The sequence below is a fragment of the Bicyclus anynana genome, chromosome 1 (genome assembly GCF_947172395.1).
Source record: "Bicyclus anynana chromosome 1, ilBicAnyn1.1, whole genome shotgun sequence".
NCBI lineage: Eukaryota > Metazoa > Arthropoda > Insecta > Lepidoptera > Nymphalidae > Bicyclus > Bicyclus anynana.
In genome coordinates this window covers 18,007,568-18,029,598 of record NC_069083.1, presented here as the reverse complement: position 1 = coordinate 18,029,598, position 22,031 = coordinate 18,007,568, and the positions used below count along the sequence as shown (strand labels likewise).

The window sequence follows — 22,031 nt, the reverse complement described above, 5'->3', positions numbered from 1 at the left end:
ACAGTAGACCAACGCGGCCGGAATCGAACCGCCACCCCTCGGTGATGAGTCCGACCGCTCTTACCGTTGAGCTATTGTGGCTTTTTAGTCTTTACAAATAGTCAAACTTGACGTTTCAACAGTACTTGTAAATTATACCTACTTGAAATAAATGAATTTTGATTATGTTTTTTTTTTATTTTGACCATCAGCTTGGTCTGAACATCTACTACTAATATAAAAGTATAAAAATATTTTAAATAGGTACATGATATTTACAAAAAACATTGCGTGTACATGAAAGCAGATTTGAGTGCTTGTTATTGACACGCTAATTGTAGCATCAAAAGTACCAATTTAATATTCCTGGAAATGTTATACGTGTTATAAATATTGACAGCTCCCGGGGGCGAACGGCGAACAAAATAAAAACTTAATAATTATCAGCTACGGTGGTTACATGAAAATTCAATTTCACCTCGTCCGTAGTGCTGTATTTTATAGTCGAGATCGCGGTATACTCGTTGTAATAATATTAAAACAAATTGTCCCTCGTTAGAGCCTCACTTGATGTATTTCCATTGTGTATTTGTACATAACTATGAAGAAAAAATGCTGGTAAAAAAACTCATTTTAAAATCGTCTAAATAGCATCACTATGAAAATCTTAATAAAACAAACGCAATACCTGTTCTAAGTTTAGTTTAATCTGAAAATCTTTCTCTGTTTTTAGGAATGCGATGGATTTTTATTTCCTTCTCTGTTTGTATGTGGCAGTGTTGATAGAAAAGGAATTAGCATCCATCCAACAATCCATCCAACCATCCATCCAGCCATCGCATTCCCTAAATTAAGAGAAAAATTTAATTTTACTCATTAAATTTTAGATAAATATATTATTTGTAAAAATAAATCTTTGGATCTAAAGGGATTAGAGACTGCTTTAGCCCCACTATTGGGATTGTAGGTTTAGAATAAGTACAGGACTTTTCCGCTTCTCTCAAATATGTACAAAATGAAATATATTGAAGAGCCGTGATAGCCCAGTGGATATGACCTCTGCCTCCGATTCCGGAGGGTGTGGGTTCGAATTCGGTCCGGGGCATGCACCTCTAATTTTTTAAGTTGTGTGCATTTTAAGAAATTAAATATCACGTATCTCAAACGGTGAAGGAAAACATCGTGAGAAAACCTGCATACCAGAGAATTATCTTAATTCTCTGCGTGTGTGAAGTCTGCCAATCCGTATTTAGGGAAGAAACCTTTCCCATTACAAATTGTCAGCGAAAACTATTATTCCATATCAGCATTATTGAGTAAGATTGAGATGTTTGTATTCGGTGACATTCCATTAAAATGTACAGCAAAATCTCTTTGTTGTCCACGGTAAATATCGATTATGAGAGATTATTATTATCGATTATGAGATAGAGAGAGTGATTATTACTTCGCTTCTTTGTGAGCGGTAACAATAAATAGCTTTTGTATCCGACAAGTGAACGTTTTAGAGCGATGGACGTTTTAATTAACTCTTTGTCAAGGAAAACGGTTTCTGTAATGGCATGCCGCGTGGTTTGCGCTGCATGTGATGATGACGTTTGGTTTTGTGTCAGCCAGTCAGGTGAAACTGCCTACTTTTGCTAACCTCTGACTGAAAAGGATGGTGTTATAAGTTTACCATCTGTCTACTTTACAAGTGATCTAGCCCGGAATCCTTGGAACAAATTTACAAGTGATTACTATCAACATTTTTCGTGAGTAGCTTCATTTGGATGAGCCGCTCTACTTTTGTATTTACGAATATTCTTGATTCTGGTAGCTAACAGATTATCAGGTAATGAAAATTTCTGAGCGTCGGAACGAAATAATATATTGTATAACTATTAATTATGCAACTGTAAAAAAAAAATCTGGTTAGTAACTTTTGGTAAACTACTCTCCTCCCAACTTGTATCAATAACGAGGTTAGTAGAAGTTGTTACTAACCCCTTTTTTACTGTTGCTTTATTAATCGATATACAACTTAACAGCCACAATATCCTACAAATTGTGTGGGACATTGTCTACTGATATTGTTTGCGATAGTAATCATATTTTGTGATTTGTGATAGTAATCATTTGTACTGATGTACTCGTCCAGTAGTCCTAGCATGTATCTACTATGCTCGCTATTACTATTTAATGGTTAGTTCTGTACTTTATCTAATGTTCTCTAACATTTATCTGTTCGTTTTAGTCATACTTTTACTACAAAAAAATAAAGGGAATTCGAATTTGTTTACACTTTTTCGTTAGTCAAAATCAATTCTACTGTTCCGTTAACACAAACACCGTGTTGAGGGTAAGCGCGGTGGAACGTGACACAAACCGAGTGACCCCATTAGGAAATCTGTTTGTTTCGCCCAAGGGCTAATTGAAACGTCCAGCGCTAACGGCTACGTGTTGTCATTGGCTGTTGTGTGTCGGAATGCGATTTTAATAACTTCATCAGTGCCTCTACGTAATCTGCTTTCAACAGTAGTTAAAGCGTACGGCTACAAATTATGTAGCCATGGGTTTGATTCCTACCCCTGTAGCAAGCTTCTGTAGTTCTTGAGCAAGCTCGAAATAAGCATGCTCATTATTAGCAATGTTGCTGCGATACACATGCTAATAAGTAGCAACTTCTCAATAGTAGCCTGCTTTCGTGCTTGAAATGAGCATGTGTAACAGTAGCTTTACACTTTTTTTTTAAACTTACAAAGAAAGCTTATTATGATGATTTTATTACTTATATGCAATCACCCGATACGAACATCACCAATTTCTCATTTTAATATTTTTTGAATTTAAGATTAATTTATTTCATTGACGTTTTTCTTTAATTGTCATAAAACATCAATGAAATAGATAAGTTTCATATTAACCAATGGAAAATGATGACGACAACGTATACTTCGAAAATGGACTGTAAAATTAGATTTAAGATGTGATATGGCAGGACTCAGACAGGAACCAGACGGGAATAATAAGGCACATACCTTTGATATCCCCTCGCGTTTCCCGCCGACTTTGAGAAGATGACCGGCCGACCACTGGTTTATGAGATGTCACCATATATATGATTGCTCGGGGAATACAGCAACTAAGAAACCCCGAGACAAATGGAAAGTACAGTTTAGGCACACATTACACTTTTATATAATGTTCACACTGAACGGATGGCTTATATCATCACCATCCCGAGATGCACTTCGCATTCACACGTGGCAGTTCTCGATAGTACTTAACGGCTTATATCATCACCACTGTAGGTTTCGTACTGTCTGCGCGGCCATAATGTCCACGCAGTGTTGCTAGCCACAATATGGTGTGGCCAGTATATATTGTGCCTTATTTTAAGGTAAGGTTAGGGACTTCAGGTTTAATGGTTTAGGAACAGGTAAGGTATAATATGAGGATTTAAACGCTGGCGTAACCAGAAAATATGAAATCAAGCATGTGATTGTGATTCATTTAATTTTTCCCGTTATACTCGACCGTCATTATTTGCTCATTAATGACACAATAACTCGTACTCATTCATCGGGTGCTGTTAATTATTATTATTATTCATCCGTCAACACGCCGCCGTTGAACAGAACATGTCGCGCTCACATAAACATGCCCTTTAATTAGCGATTAATTAGTATCATACAGGAGCCCGTTTAAAAAGTCAATCTATGTTATTAAGTATAAAAGATTTTTATTTATTATGAAATACGGCTACAACTCATATTCTCATGTCCTGGTTCTTGCAATGAGGCGCAATCCGTATGGGCACAGAAAACATATGGTATGGGTTCGAAACTAAAGTATCTATACTAATATTATAAAGCTGAAGAGTTTGTTTGATTGAACGCGCTAATCTTAAAAACTACTGGTCCGATTTCAAAAATTCTTTCTGTGTTAGATAGCCCCTTTATCGAGGAAGGTTATAGGCTATATATTATTCCCGTATTCCTACGGGAACGGGTATCACGCGGATGAAACCGCGCGTCGTCATCTAGTATTTGTATATTTGTACAAGTTTTGTTTTTGGTGGCATTTATCTTACTTCCTTAACACAAAAAAGTGAGATTTTATTCTTCTCTTCTATCCCATGGTGTGGGGTTGGAAAGGTTTTATGTTTTGGGAGAAACACATTTTTTAATTCCGGGATCTATTTGTGCATTATTAAGGTTGAAAGTGCTAATTTAATATATTGTTGTTAATAACAAAACGCACCATTCTAAGAAGTCATTTGTTACGTACGCGTATTCGCGTATACGCGTTATGCGGAACCGTAAGCGTATTCCGAAACGCACTTGGCCAATTTTTATATAACAATATTGGCCACACCTTTAAACAAAGCGTAATCTTGAAGACCACTCATCAGCTCTAACAACCTGGGTAATACGACCGCCATTATTTGTACAATAATAGGCGGTTAGCTAAGAACTTGACCAATTTCGCTAATGGATCGGCCGAACTCCGGTTTCCGTCTAAACACTCGGCGGTGTAGTGGGAACTCGCTCTTACGCGCAAATCGCCCCGTTGTACCGTCAAATTCCCTGCGACATGAATCACCTGTTCGCAAGGCTATATGGACCAAGAGCCTGTCATGGTCAGACATACCACATTTTATTAAGGCTGAGAGTTTAGTCAGCCTATGTTTCTTTAGTCTAAGATCCGTATTAGAAACGACCTTCACCCATCTGTTTGGGTTAGATGGGTTAGTTAATAATAGTTTGGCCAGGAATTTTCGAGGCAATACTCGCAATTGATTTTTTAACGTACTAAATTTCATATAAAAATGGGCGAAGGTCGTTTCTGATTCGGATTTTCTACTACTACCATAGGAAAGTACGGTAACTATTTATGGAGATAGGACTGTCGTGGTTTTGAGAGGTAGCAGGTTACAAGGGTACAGTTATTCAACTCTCCAAGTATGAAGCGTGTTTTTTAAAATATAATTTGGTCGGTATAATTAGAAAAATCATGTTTCCAATCGCCAGTCGATAATATCAAAAGTCATCATAAAGATTTATTTTGATGGGTTTCCTACAGGTTGTCTGGTGACTGGAGACATGGTTTCTCGTGATATCCCGTCGAGAATATCACAAAATTATGTTTTATACTTGGACCGTACCTATCTGAAATCTCTGCCCTTGAAACCTGCTATCTTTCTAGCCACCACGGTTCAAACTCCATTGGCTGTCTTTGTACTTATCTATGGTAAGAGCGTAGGCTGACAAACTAGTTGTCAGCCTTAATACAAAGAAGTAAGTCTGGCTATCGCAGGTTCTTTAATATTAGTACATACCCATCTCTTTCACGCGTAATAAGCCGGCTATAAGAGATTTATACCTGTCACGTTCCTACCTCCGTATATCACGTTCATAGGAGCGATCCGAGACCCTAAAATGAGTGTTTATTGCTGGTCCTTCGAGCCGGACTTCGGTGAATTTGTAGGACTGCTCAAAAGAAATTGCGCTTTTTGTCTTCACTATAGGATTGGTCGTAAATTTTAGTCGAGAGGTTCAGGTGCGTGGATAACGGGTTTATCCAGTCGTAACTCTTCGGTTCGGTCCGCTTCGAGTATCCGACGAGGATTTGGGGAATTTGTTGCGGGTAGTTGCGTGCGCGGCCATTTGTAAATCCCCCGTTAAGGTACTCGACCTATAAATTATAAAATTTGAGCGCTTCTTTGAGATTTTGTCGTATATTCTCACTGCATAGGAAGGAAGGAAGGAAAGGACTAGGAAGGATCCTATTTTTAACCAATTTATAAAAAGGGAGCTTCGGAATTCGACGCGTATTATTTTTTTCAATGCTTGTTACCTCATAGCTTCGTCATTTATTAAACAATTTTGAAAATTATATCTTTGTTTGTATGTTTTGTATTAAGTAAATGCTTGATAGTGATGCAATAATAGTAATAGTTGAAGAAACATGCCTATAATAAAGTTATATTTCGCATGCAAAAAAAATTTTTTCTAATTAGGTGTTAATTCTTGCAACCATTCTATTCGGATTGGAACACATAAATACTACTTGGTGCCAGTGTGCGACATAGAAGTAGTACTTTCTCGGAGGAGCGCTGTAACAAAGAGCTCTGCAATAACCAAAAAGTTCATCTTGAGAGTGAGGTGAGAAAAAAGTTCATCTTGATTGTGCGGACGCTCGTCGTATGAATCAAACGCTCGACAATTTTGAAGGTGTCGGGAGTGAGAACGTTGTCGTTTAACGTTTTTTTATTTAGTTTTAATTAAATTGTACATTGAGTTGGGAATTTATGCCTCTGATTATTTAATTTAACATGACTATAAATATTTAACAACCTAGACGACGCCCCACAGAAGTGCTTGAAGACAAAAGTCTTCGAACAGTGCGCGTTGCCAGTAATCCGAGACTTGTTCGCTAACTATGGGCCTCAATAGAAGGCCCAAAGTCACTCAGCGGGCGATGGCGCGACCTATGCTTGAAGTTTTTCTGCGTGATTGAATCAGAAATGGGGAGATCCTCAGGAGAACCAAAGTCACTGACATAGCTCAGCGAGTCGCGAAGCTAAAGTGGCAATGAGCAGGCCACATAGTTCGAAGAGCCGATGGACTTGGGGTCCCTCCCAAGGTGCTGGACTGGCGACCCCGCATCAGAAAGCCAATTGTTGGCGGGTTGCACAGAGCCTTGTGCTTGGAGGTCCATGCAAGAGGCCTATGTCCAGCAGTGGACGTCCATCAGCATCAGCTGATGGACGTCCTTAAACTCATCATCATCATCATCATCAGATGATGATGATGATGAGTTTCTGTTACATGAGAATACGGAGATAACATAGCCTATGACACTCTAGTGGTAAAAAATAATGAAAATTAAGTAAGTTTAAATAGATCCCTCTAAAGTACCACAAACATTACCTCTTTATAATAATAAAAAAGATTACAGAGACTAAAATCACAACCATTTCTTTTGGCTTCGCCGTAGTCGGGTAAAATAAACAAAATGCTCACAACAGTTACGTGGGAAGGCCTCGAGCATTTAAATACTGAAATATTCATCAAAGGGAGACCTAATACCTCTCGCCTCTACCCGACCAAACAAGGAGCGCTCACGCTCGACCACAGATACAAAAGAAATATTTAAGCGCTAGATTAGTGTCAGATAAGACATGTTTTCAATCAAACTAGTTCTTTAATAAAAAATGTTTAGGATTTGTCGGAGATAATTAACATGAGTCGTAATTCTGGTGTGATATCGTAAAAAGCTGAAATTCTGAAGATGTCCTTGGTTGGTATTATTGAACATGCGAAGTATGAATTTTCTAGTGTAAAAAACATTACCCTCCTTCTGACGCAGTCAGGTAAAAAAATTGTAAGGCTATATCTTTCTTGATCACTTTTACCCCTACAGAGTTTATTTTCATACAACAACGTTTGTGGGATATCGACGATTTACTAATGAAAATAATACATCTGTACCTACAGTAAATATTAAAACACGATCGAAGCATTATTCTATTTATTTAATACTCTTTATTTGGACACTACAATAATTAAAAAACAAGCAAACAAAAGAAGTAAAAGGCGCCCTTATCGCTCAGTAGCGATCGCGATTATGTCCTGCTAATGCGCGGTAAGCGCTTAGAACTCATTTGAATTATAATTATTAATATCGAATATACCTACGTCGATATAAGTTCTGATGGTAATTAATAAATAATCAATCAATGTACATCTTGAAGGTTTGAGTGTTGATTCAAGTTCTATAGTTGTGGGGCTCAGGAATATAATATTTATTCATGACCCTACTGCTCAAACTTTGTGTGTTGTGAAAGGAAAACACCCCACCAATGGTTCGCTACGATCATAATTTTATCTGACTCGCTATAAATGACATAATACACAAACTCAAACTCAAATGATCAGTATGATCAATAATCATGAACATATTTTTTTGTTCCTGTATAAGTATTTGGTAATCAACCTCAGATATTATTTTTATTTTATTATACCATGTCAAGTTAACCTATGACTGCGATCTTAGCTGATGTTAAATTCAAAGTCAAAATTCATTTATTTCAATAAGGCTTAGTTTACGCGCACTTTCGTAAGGTGAGATAATAATATTATTAGATAATGGTGATAAAAATTGGTCGAAAACTTAAAATTAAAGTTACGAGGGTTCCAAATCCGCCTCGGTCCAAGAAGAGGTCCAATATAAAATGGAACTTTTACCTCTTCTAAGTAAGAATCAGAAGAGGTAGAAGTATTTTCTACTCATACTTCTGACGGTTTCTACCGTACCGTAACGCTACATCCCTTGGCAGCACGTCTTTGTCGGTAGGACAATACTTTTAACTTGGCAAATTCGTTCGTAACACTCGCGCGTACGACTTCACACCCGCGCAGTCCTTCCCCTTGTCGCCCGCATATCATGGGAGTGTCATCAACGAATTTGCCAAGGTATAGGTAATCTCTCCGCTCTGTTTTTCGAATCAATGTCTTCGGTGACGTCCAATAAAACTGAGTGGAAGGCTGTCCCAATTAGCAAGTACAAACGAGTGAACAAAAGAATTGCGGAGAAAAATGGAGACAGAGAGAACGCAGCGGTAAATAAAGCATTTTGTAAATCCAGGAATCCTTTTTTTCATTTCAATTTAGTTACATTGATTGCAGAGTTATCGTGTTGTGGATGCTTATACGGAGTTGAGGTTATGTTTGAACTTCATTGAAAACACTTTGATCACAAAAACTAAAATACTATGAAAAGCGATTCGAGCGATTTTAAAATTAGTAATTCTTTTAAGGACACTTGCATACGTTTTTATAATAAACTGCCACATGAAACCACTGGCATGTCTCTCAAGTTCAAAGTTTGTATTAAACGTAAGCTTTTAGAAAAGTCGTATTATAGTGTTAATGATTACGTAAACGACAAAATTGCTTGGAAATCAAATGTATTACATGACAGGCTACTTATATACCTATTGTTAAATAGTGATAAACATAAAGGATAAACCTGGCTGAGTTTGTTGTGGGCTCCTCTCGGACCAAGGCGCATTTGGAACCCTCGTAAATTTAAGTTTTCAAATGATTATTATCATATTCTTAATTTAGATACAAGTTAATAAAAAAATAACTTTAAAAACTACGAGTACGAGTACGTAAAAAAGTGGTCTAAAAAGGACAAAACAAGAAAATATTGTAGATAGAAATCGAGAAATGCATAGATACTAAAATGATTATGGTAGAGTCGTGGTCGCATCCATTATTATACCTACCGTGCTACGTGTACCTATGTTTAATGGAGGTTTTCCTGTTTAATTTTATCAAGGTTAGAATATGAGGTTTGTATTTCGTCATATTTTTTTTATAATAAGTATATATATAGCAACTGTTACCCACGCTAATATTACGAATCTTTTAACATCTTACTCATTAAAATCGGTTAAGTAGTTTAGGCGCTTCGGTGGAACATGCATAGTAGGTACATACATACATAGACTGCCAAAATATTTTTCTTTTATTCTTGACTACAATCTCAGCTGATGGTAAGTAATGATGCAGTCCAAGATGGAAGCGGGCTAACTTGTTAGGAGGAGGATGAAAATCCACACCTCTTTCAGTTTCTATACGACATCGTACCGGAACGCTAAATCGTTTGGCAGTACGTCTTTGCCGGTAGGGTGGTAACTAGCCACGGCCGAAGCCTCCCACCAGCTAGACCTGGACCAATTAAGAAAACCTCAATCGGCCCAGCCGGGGATCGAACCCAGGACCTCCGTCATTAAATCCACTGCGCATACCACTGCGCCACGGAGGCCGTCAAAACCCATTCCTTTTGCTTCGCCGTAGTCGGGTAAAAAAATGTCATCATCCCTATTAACCCATTAGAGGTCAAATGAAAAGTACAAATGATATTTTGAAATAATCTTCACTTACTTATTAAAAAACAAAGAAACAAGCATGAAATTGAAGAAAATACTGAAAAATATTAGATTTCATGAAATTACAGGGGTGTGCACAACTGAGTACAATGACCGCTTATGTATAAAAATTTTCAAAATACGCTTTATCAAAACAAAGTGTTTTGAGACACTTCTTACATTACCAGCGCACTTTTACATGACAAAAGACACACTGCAGCGGTCTTTCAGTTTTGATGGTGTGACCTATTCATAGAATAGTACTCGTTGATCGTTACTAGTATCAAAATTCATTACATATAAAAGCCAAGAATTAGCATCGGACAAATCGAATATGTAAGTAAATAACACCCACCACCACTTTTTACCATGAACAGCAATTTTGTATAACGAGATAGACTCGTCAAGTTCATCAACGCCACCTATATTTTTGTTGTAAGTTTGAAATAAATGTGGTATCGCTACGTCTGTTTTCTCCCACTATTTTGGACTCCGTCGCTTGACAGTCCCTTATGGTTCTATGGTGTCGTACTTAGTTGCCATTATACATACACTATTATCGTTGCATTATCTTTTATCATAAGATGTTGCTGCTAAGTTGTTGTCAACAAGATGAAGGTTTCTTTTTATATCCCGGAACGTACGTCTTGATATAGATTTGGCGACGAATTCCAAGCCTATATCTTCATCTAGAAACCAGTACATTGCTTCTTGGGGTAACTTGTGATATCCAAATACGAGATTTTCTATATAATATAATCATATCAACAATCTTTTCAAATATTTGTATAGGCCCCTTAGCTCTTCACAAATCCCATTTTTCCTATCACTGACTTCGCAAGGTGTTGTGATGTTGAAGTGTATGAAGGGGCACATTTCCGCCAGATTGGCATCGGATTGGATTGGCGGGTAACATCTGGTCGTCCTCTTTTTGACGCCAGTTCATCATCACTATCGTCGTTACTGCCATCTTCGGGATTCGTAAATACCTCTATAGTATGAGGTACATCATGGGGCATGAAACACCCTGCTATATCTTCCTCGGCACCTTCCTCTTCATCAGTCAATGTGCTTGGATCGGGTGGTATGATAGCAAAATCACTTTCATCGTCATCACTATTTCGTAAAACACCATCAACAGCTGCCTCGAGCCCTATGTAGTAGCATTCTCGAGGTGTAAATTGTTGTTTATTTATTACAAGGAATATGTAAACTAAACCAGTTATTTTACTTACGTATGTTGTCATTGTACGCAAACGCGTACAGTACAATTTGTATGACCCTATTTTCGTTGTAGTTGTAAATAACTTATTGTATTCTAATTCAAATCTTACTTTGACATCTATTTTCTACTAATGTTATGAAAAAACAGACTTTTTATCGATGGTTATGAAAAAAAATATAATATCATTCACTTACGTGCACAACGTTTCCGTGATGCAACTTCAACTGACACTATTTATCAAAAAATGTCAGACTACCCGCATAATGTTTAACAAAATATCTAAACAGTTTTATAATAAAGTAAAATTATATGATTACCCTACTTAACTTTCCGAGTTCTACAATCTACACCTATGGATATGTCTGTACTCAGTTGCGTACAGTGACCTCAAATGGGTTAAGCTCAGACCAATTATAGAAGGAACTGTATCGCACTCATAGTCACGAACAAAATTGTCTGTCATATTCTGAGGAAAACGAGCTTAGATTTGGTATATATCTTATACTAAACTAGAAGTTTTGCCCGTTTTTTACACAATTCAATTACGCAAAAAGGTATTTTTACGGAGCTCTTTAACCGAAGAACACGATTACAACTATTTAACATCGATACTATACAGACAGTATTTATAATCGCATTAGATCGTTGATCATAACTTTGACAGAAAAGTAACGTCTAGCGAGGCAGGTCCTATACAATAATTGTTCTGAGCTATTAAGTAACGTTTCAGTATTCGGGCATTTGAAATGTTAAGAAAGTGTTTGTCCACAGTATCGGAGCAAGGACCGCACGAGAAGCGTCTCCTGAACACCCTCCTCAACTCCTACAACACGCTGGAGCGGCCCGTCGCCAACGAGACCGACCCGCTCGAGGTCAAGTTCGGCCTCACCCTGCAACAGATCATTGACGTGGTGAGTTCACACTTCTTTCATTTCCAACTACAGATTAAACATACTCTTTGCCATTGAGTCTTTGCCTTGCTAAATTTAAAAATCGAATTTAGATTGCGATTTAGAACGTTTTGAAAATCGAACGTTTTGAACCATGACTCGAAAGATTTCAAACTCAATGATCCATCAACATGGAGTCGGACTTTTTAGCTTCCGATTCCGTGGTAAATTACAGTCATGTGAGACATGGACAATATTTCTTTTATTAAAAAAAATATGATAAAATATTTTATTAAACATCACCTGTATGTTTAGCACAAGCATCGTACAGTTTCTATGTATAAGATAAATTACTAATTACAGGTTAATTATACATACTAAAGTTAACAACAGCGGCCTATTAAATTGATTAATATCCTAATTAACACTGAATTAGTAATGTGTTTTCAGTGTATTCTAAAAAATATTCGCTTTACAAAACAGTAGGTAGGTATCTACCAAGGTATAAAAATTAGTATATTTCGCTCAGCTTGCGTAACGCTAGCCATACACGATCAAGTTTATCGATTGTCAAGTTTGCAAAACGTTTAGGGATGTGCAGTGAAAAAAAGATTGAATTATATCATTATGGTTAAGGGTTAGTTTCGATATTTTTTTTGTACTGTTCACATTTTTTTTGACGATCTCTGTATCACTGTTGGTAGTGCAGTGGGTTCAATTCCCAGCACAGGTTTGTTTAAGATTTTATTATTTCTATTTATTATTTGGTTTGGTGGTAGGCATCGGCCGTGGCTAATTACTACCGTAACGGCTACCGTTACCACCATAACGGCAAAGATGTACCACCAAGTGATTTAGGGTTCGGGTATTAATGCCACGTAGAAACCGTAAGAGGTATGGCTAGAATAAACTTTTACCTCTTCCAATTAAGCCCGCTTTCATCTTAGACCGCATCGAAACTTAACATCAGGTGTAACATCTTGTTATTGAAAAAAAAAATCCCCAAGCGCACTAGAAACTGGTAAATTTGATCGTGTGTGGCTCGCTTAAGAAAACATAAAAATCTTCTAATTTTCATACACATTCCTTCAGTCGTATTCCTCATATGTGAGGGTCATGACACATAATTTTTAGCGTCAATGTAGAGTTATCCCATAACGATACATTGAATTTGTGAAACAAAATGGCTACAAAACAATTACATAAGTATTTTTTTTTGCCAAAGTTAAATAAAGATTTAGCTAATGAAGCTAAATGTTTATTTTTAACAGGTTATGACTTTTAAAGTATAATATATGTGGTACATATTGTAAACTGTGCTAACATAAAGACATTTAAGTTTTATTGTGCAACCCTAACAAATTCGTAACATTGGTACTTACATCATCAGGAAGACAATGAAATTGAGTAATAAATGCTTCATTAAAAAAAAAAATTCGTAATATTTTAGGAACGGATATATAAATGAGCCGATCTTCTGATAGTACGGGAAAAGAGTGCCTTCAAAGAGTAAATAAATATTGGATAAGATTCAGAGAGATATTCTAAAATTCAAAATTCATTTATTACAAAAAGTCTTAGAGCCTATCCAGATGAGGCGTTTTAGACCCAAGACTATAAAGAGACTACAGATACATATATCCCGTGCAGACTAATTCATTATCTGTGACGTATACGAAACTAGATGATGCCGCGCGGTTTAACCCGCGTGCTTCCCGTTTCCATAGAAATACGGGAATAATATACAGCCTATAGCCTTCCTCGATAAATGGGCTATCTAACACTGAAATAACTTTGCAAATCGGATCAGTAGTTCATCAGATTAGCGCGTTCAACCAAACAAACAAACTCCTCAGCTTTATAAAATTTACTATAGATTGAGATTCTATGTTACAAATGTCATCTGATGCCTACGTGATATGATACAAATAAATGTAAATATGATACAGTAGATGAAATTTCTCAGTTGATTTGATGTTTATTTTAATAGTAATAAAGATCAAAATAGTGAATAGGTCAGCAGATGCTTATGTTTGGTGATGTTTCGTCGCTCGCGCGTAAATCGCTTGATTGCACGGGACATATGTTTCTCTAGTATCTCGGCGACGTGCGAGTGAACTCGCGAGTAAACTGCCTCATCTGGACAGCCAGTTAGTTAGTAGTTAGAAACTTCAGGTTTGTCTGTTCGCTGTGACGAGTGACTCTACTCTTTGGAAGGCTCTATATAAATGCTTTAGATATATATATCAAGAATTTGGTATATAACTGAATCGTGATGACATTTTTTCAACAGATTTTGTCTAAAACATATCAAAGAAAACGTACTTTACATATATACTCGTATACTGTTTCTTAATGTAGAAAAGTTCTAAGAAGTTCGTAGAAGTAATATAGTTAATCGTTTGGCAAGGTTGTAGAAATATATGAATAAATCTAGAACTCACTTGCCGATTCATCTAAATCGAAGCAATCGGTTATTCAATTTCGTTCAAATGTATTTTTTTAAATATAATTTATGATCGAGCAATGAATGAATGATTAATGTATTTGTAAATCCGATAAAATATATATCAGTGATGTGATTTATTAGATATTTTGACACAAAAATACATATCTGAATCTACGTTTAAAAAGACGAATGGATGTATGGATTTGCACAAAACAGTTTTGTACGAATTTTATTAAATTGATAAACGAGATTTGAATTGACATGTTTATGAACTGTGAACAGAATAATTTAAAATGATAACAGGTACTAATAGTCATGTTTAAATGAATATTCATATTATAATTGAATTTTCATAAAACAAAAAATATTTATGTTCTTACTTACTTAAACATTTAAGTTCGAATGGTACTGGCTCTGAAAATAATATTAGAGAAAATAAATTTAAATCCTTATTTTTATACACAAAATACACAAAAATATATACAAATAATATGTACTCGTAATGAGAAATTTATGTAGGGTATGTAAATAATTATACAACTTGAAATTTATTTATTCACCAAATATATAAAGCGATATACCAATTAATATTGCCAACGTTAATAAGCATTATTATGATACTTATTAAGAAAATATTAATTACGTAATTATGAAGACGTTTGTTGTTGTAGGCGATAGTCGTGTAAGAGGATTATGTGGTCAGAAGTAAATTGCGGTTGTGATGTGTGGAGTTTGTCTGATGATTGGAATCTGACCATTAATAATATCAGCTAGCAGTAAGTACTGGCGCTGAGTAATGACGTGGTTTACAACCGAAGTTTCCATATTGTCTACTAGCAGATGCCCGCGTCCATCTTTAGACCTCCTTAATCCAGCACTGGCGCAAAATTCATTCTTAGCGGGCATCTACTATAAACTGCCTCGCTGCCAAATTTCATCTTTCCACGTCAAGCGGTGTTATAGCTTTCGTGATGCTTTTAAATATTTACTGGATGAAAAGTATATATTTTATATCATATTAAATGTGTCATTAAATAATTGTCTAAAAGATTTCATTCCATGATATGATGATTTCCGGAATCCAGGACAGTTTTATCGCACACCGAATTCGTAATAATTATTTCATTTACCATACCAGTGCTACTTAATGGTATAGATTTTTGACGGCCTCCGTTGTAGTAGGCAGTCGTATGCGCGGTGGATTTACAAGACGGAGGTCCTGGGTTCGATCCCCGGCTGGGCCGAATGAGGTTTTTTTAATTGGTCCAGGTCACGTAAGTCACGGCAGAAGTCAGTCGTTTGTCTGTAAATTGTCTGTTGAGATTGAGACCAAACAAGTGAAAAATAAATAAAAAAATGAAATAGTTGATTAACCAATCTGGGCTGATTTTTTAGGCAACCCATTGGAATAATATTTAGTAGTATAATTAGGTTGATATAAAAACTTTTCATCCGGATGGGTGAAGGTTGTCTTAAATTGGGATCGTCTATAACAGAAGACCTCTTCTCGGCTAAGTTAGGAAATATATTTTTGTATCACTTAATATATGAGTACGCATTTGCAATGTTAAACGAAGTATTTTCTAACAGGGTTGGTTGCCTATGTCCTCCAAAATAACGAATAACTCAGCAGGTGGGTCATGTTTGTCTATCAACAATAAATAATAAAAACGGTTTTGTTAATTAAAATCAAATTCTTAGTGATTCAATCAACACACAAAAACTAATAAAAACAATATTAACACTGATGAAAAAATATCAACTATGAGTTTTTCTGTGCGAATTGTTCTTGAATAAATCATTCCATGAATTCCGATAATAAATTATTATTTTAATTCCTTTATTTCATATAATACACATTATTAATGACAATGTAATTTAATAATATTACAACGATAAAAGTGTACAAATTATTTAATTCATGATAGTAAATTTGTTATTCAATTTGTAAAATAATTTGATTAAAATCTCCACATAAATATCTAATTGAAACACTGATATACAATGCAGCGTGTTCATAATTATTTTGCAATGAAATATGAACGAAATAATTATTAATGTATTGTTATAAATTATTATACGAAATAATGTATTATTTATTGCTATAAATTATTTCCAAAATAATTTGGGATAATTTTACGTGTAGTGGAATAATATTTTTATTATACTTCGATCATCTAGTATGGTTATTTCAAAGAAATGACGTTAATTGACATAATTTTGTTGAAATAAACATGTTGGATGATTGAAAATACAAAGGAATTCACTGTCACTTGATGAAGCAGCTCATGTTTTGATTTGTACATTGTACTACTGGTACTAGTACTATTCCGATGTTATATACAAGTATGTAGATAAATAACTATGTGCTTCATAGGTAGGCTCAGAGTTACTCAGCGGGCGATGCAGCGGCAATGGGCGGGGCACATAGTTGAAGAGTCGATGAACGTTGGTATCCCAGGTTGCTTGACGACGACCTTCCACTAGGTAGACCGACGACATTATCCGTATTGCATGGAATTTCTGGATGTAAACGGTTTAAAACCGTGTTGTTTGGAAGCACACGAGAGGCCTATGTCGTCAACGACGAGGAACGTCGATTATCTGATAATGATGATCATCATCATCATCATTAACAATCACAGCCGTCTCACAGTTGAGCACGAATCTCTTCCCAGAATGAGAGGGGTTCGGCTAATAGTACGCCCGCTCAATGCGGATTGACAGACTTCACACACGTAGAAAATTAAGAAAATTCTCATGTATGCAGGCATTTTTCACCGAGACATGTGATATTTAATTTATTGAAATGCACACAACTGATAAGTTGGAGGTGCATGCCTCGGACTGGATTTAAACCTAGTCGCTACGAATCAAATCTCAAATCTGTCTGATAATGATGAAGATGATGAAATAGATAAACTTCAATTAAACTGAAAATCAATAAACATCACCGAAGATAAATGAATTTGAAGCAAAATCCTAGGAGTATATTCATGTTACTAAAAAATCTAAATGAATTCTTGACGTTGAAATATTATTAGGTTATATAGGTTCCTTTTAAATATATCCATTGAAGAGGAATTTATTGAAACCGTCAAATGTTAAATAGAGTGTAAAGAGACCGGCAACGTAGAGGGGAAATATTGAAAGGGCTTATGAGGACGCCTGTGTGAGAGTATTCACGTAACAAAACCTCCATTCATGACTTCGTAAGCTCTTTAAACGTAACGTCAACACTTTGTAATGCCCGGAGCGTATTTATTTTCATTTGATATATTTTCGAAAAGGGGCAATATATTTATTGCGTCACAGACTAGTGATAAAGTATCTCATCATTCATCATTATCAGCCGATAGACGTCCACAGCTGGACAGCCTTTTGCATGGACTTTCAAGTACAACGGTCTCGAGCCGCCATCATCCAGCGGCTCCCTGCAACCCGCTTTATATTCTCGGTCCACCGAGTGGGGGGTCGACCAACACTGTGTTTTCCGGTGCGGGGTCGCCATTTCAGCATCTTGGCTTCCATCGGCTCTTCGAATTATGTGGCCTGCCCATTGCCACTTCAGCTTCGCGACTCGCTGAGCTATACCTGTGACTTTGGTTTGATAAAGTCTCTCATGATTTTAGAATTTAAGCTATTCATATTAATCTAAATATTCATAATCAATTACTCTCATGATATTATAATATTTATTAAGCAAGTTTATTTAAAACATCATTACAGTACACCTGTACAGCTATGATTTAAGATGATAGCTTTCGGCGAAGAATCTATGGATTACGAGTTATAGAGCAGATAGAGCAGAATCGGAAACAAGTCCAAAAATTTCGCAGTTTTTCGTGTGGAAACATTTTTCCACAATTTTTCGAGTGTTGAATAAAATACAATACCTTTTGCCCAAATGGGTTCAAACAACATAAAAAGACAGGCCTACTGCTTTGTTATATCTTGAATAGTTAAAAAGCAGCGTTTTCAATGAAAATTTAGCCCAGACGGCTTTTACTAAACTTCCAATAATTATTGTCATATTTCGATCGATTTACACAATACCGGATACCCTAACAAATTACATAGCATTTTCACCTTCGTCATAAATCACTGTATCGCGTGGATGAGAACTACATTAAAATCCGTTCAGTAGTTTCTGAGTTTATTACGGAAATGAAGGGTTTTCCCTCCAAATCTATAAAGATTGTAAATCTAAATAATAAGATCATGATCATGAAATAAGACATGACTTCTACTTTATCATCATTATCATTAACGATGAGGGGTAAGCGTATAGTCCACCACGCTAGCCCAATGTGGAGTTTTCACACATGTAGAGAATTAAAAAAATTCTCATGTTCTCAGGTTTCTTCACGATGTTTTTCCTTCATCATTTGAAAAATTGATATCTAATTACTTAAAATGCACATAACTGAAGAGTTGGAGGTGCATGCCCTGGAGCGGATTCGAACATCGGTCATAACCACTGGGCTAACACGGCTCAGTTTAAACAAATAACAACTTCTCCTTCTTCTTCTTAGGGTGCCTCTCCGACTAGCGAAGGTTGGCAGTCAGTTTCTTGAACTCGTCTCTATCCTTCGCGAGGCGAAATAATTGTGCGGCGCTCACGATCCCGGTCCACTCTCTGATGTTTCTCAGCCAAGACTTCTTCCTGCGATCAACGCCTGTTCTACCAGCAACCTTTTCCATCAAGATGAGCTGTAGAAGCTCGTATCTCTCGTGTCGTAGCACGTGCCCTAGATACGCCACTTTTCTCGTCTCGACGGTCTGCAAAAGTTCACGCTTCTGATTGTCGCGTCGCAGAACTTCGGCATTCGTCACTTTGTGAGTAAAATTGATAGCCAGCATGCGTCTAAACCTCAGACCAATTATAGAAGGACCTGTATCGCACTCATAGTCACAAACAAATTTGTCTGTCATTTTCTGAAGAAAACGAGCTTAGCTTAATTTGGTGGTCTTAGAGTAAACTAGAAGTTTTTGCCCGTTTTTTACACAATTCATTTACACAAAAAGGTATTTTTACGGAGCTCTTTAACCGAAGAACACTATTACAACTATTTAACATCGATTCTATAGAGACAGTTTCTAAAATCGCATTAGATCCTTGATCATATACTTTGACAGAAAAGTAACGACTAGCGAGGCAGGTGCTATACAATAATTGGTCTGAGATCTAAACGCCCACATTTCGAACGCTTCTATACGTTTACTGATGTCCTCTTTTAATTTCCTCTTTTACTTTTAATAACAACTATTTAACTTAATTGCCTTTGTCTTGGTAGAGTATGGCAGTGTCTCGTGTCGTGTGGTATGTCCTAGTTGTGTGGTTCCCCGGTCCTGACAGCGCTCGCAGCGGATACATTTGTCTCGTGCGCTGAGATTAATGATCGTCGGCTATCCGGAGTCGTACTCACTGCTTGTTTGGTTGACACGCACTGTCTTTAGCCACTGTTAGAGGCCACACTGGGCCTTTTAATATACTTTGGCAAAGTTAGAGGCCTTACACACTTGCCCTTCAATATCCTTAGGCATAGTCAGAGACCTTTACACTTGCTATTTACTGTGTTTAGGCACAGTTCTTAACGCTTTGACAGTCACAAAGCTCTTAACGCTTTGACATTCACTGCCTCTAAGCATATTGTGTGATTGTCAAAGCGTTAAGAACTTCTTTGTCCTCTAACTGTAAACACTTCACACTAGCATTCCTACTTTTAGATAAAGGTAAGCTCAACATCGATGTCTTGATTCGTAATCATCATCTGCATATTTTAGAGAGGGAGACTAAGATTTGGAGCTTGGAAACCACGCTGATTATAAAAAACTATGTATCCCAAATTTTTTAACAATCGAATCACTCAATCAAATAATGTTAAAAATAATTAATATGAGATGTAGTTATTCTATAAAACAAATGAATTCAATAAGAGCAGACATTATACAGGCTGCTCGGGAGTATTTTCCATAACTCTAGGGTTATATTCTCTAATGAAAATTAAAAAATAGTGTTCTAAAATGAATAGTTTCGGAGTAAAGAACATTTCTTTTATAAATAGATCTTAAATTATATCCCTTATACCGTATCCTTACCTAGCCAAACATATTCATTGATAAATATCATGAAGTAGCTTACTAGTGAAGTGCGAAGTGCCAGTTGCAATATAACGTCGATATCGGCAGTCTTACCACTACTATTAAATATTTAAAAAAAGCAAGGATTGATAAAGGCGTGTGTTACGTACATGGAATTGCTTGAATTACTTTGTATGAAAACATAAAAAGTTTTTTTTTTTATTAAAAAAATTAGTTATGCAGTTCAGCTCTAATAGGTGGACTTGTCAACACCTTGAAGTTATGGGAAATACCCTCGAGTATTCTGTATATAAAGGAATTTCAGTACATATTACCAAATACTTAGATTTTTGTTTTCCCGAATTTTCGATTTAAAAATTTCGGTTAGCGGGTTTTTACCGACTTTTCAAAAAAAAAAAATTACTTACTATTTAACACAAAATACGAGTATGTAGTAAAGTAAAACTTATAATTTTGATAATATAATTAATTATATCAAAATTTTGAGTTATAGTTAAGCACCGCTTGCCTCCGAGCACAGCTGACTTGTAACCACATAGCAAGTCTGCGGGCAACTCTGGACCATTAATCTCGCCGTCAGAGATAAATGCAGCCAGCATCCGGTTACGTTCGTAAAATGTAACCTACGTAAATCATGCACGACTTGAAGATAACATTTCTTAAGCTGCTCTAAGAGTTTTGTGTTAAAATAACATAAAATATTTGCGCCAATATTTCCGCGTGAATGTGTGAATGTTATATAGAAAGTTTGGTTATATATCTATACTAATATTATGAAGCTGAAAAGTTTGTTTGTTTGTTTGCTTGAACGCGTTAATCTCTGGAACTACTGGTCCGATTTGAAAAATTATTTCAGGGTTAGATAGCCCATTTATCGAGGAAGACTATAGGTTATATAACATACACGTATTCCTACGTAAAATATATTCAATGAACAGAATTAAAAAAAAAAAACCTGTTATACTGACCTGTTAGTTTCATAATAAGTAGGTATAGAAGATATATAGATATTGATAATAAACTTCATCAGGATATTCCTTTTATTCATCACGTAAGCATCATCTTCTTTCCCGTAACCCACTTAAAACATGAAAATCTTTTCCATTCGTCTCTATTATTCGTCAACTCATCATACACATCCTTTAAACACATGTCCTCTTTCACACACTCCAGCCATCTCTTCTTTGGTCTTCCTCTCCTCTTATGTCCTTCCACTTGTACATTCAACATTTTTCTAGTAATATGACTTTCCTCCCTACGTACTACATGCATCGTCACCTAAATCGAACGAATTATACCATACACACCAAAGACCATATATCACATCACACTAACATTATAAAGGCGAAAGTTTGTGTGAAAGTGTGTTTGTTCCTCTTTTACTCTGCGGCTACTGAAGCGATTTGGCTGAAATTTGGAATGGAAATAGATTTTACTCTGGATTAACACATAGGCTAC

At 36.1% G+C, this 22,031-nt stretch overlaps 1 protein-coding gene across 4 annotated transcripts in view; it reads left to right on the top strand.

Annotated features, from left to right (window-relative positions):
• LOC112044283 (neuronal acetylcholine receptor subunit alpha-7) overlaps window positions 1–22,031 on the top strand; it is a 188,516-nt gene that overhangs the window by 111,893 nt on the left and 54,592 nt on the right. For all 4 annotated transcript variants that reach the window (XR_008250921.1, XR_008250922.1, XM_052882180.1 and 1 more), the window contains exon 2: window positions 11,901–12,040. Coding sequence is in view for 2 of the 4 variants with exons in the window: in XM_052882180.1 (XP_052738140.1) it covers window positions 11,901–12,040 (140 nt within the window). In the remaining 2 variants the exon portion in view is untranslated. Of the gene's footprint in view, window positions 1–11,900; window positions 12,041–22,031 lie in introns of those variants that run through there.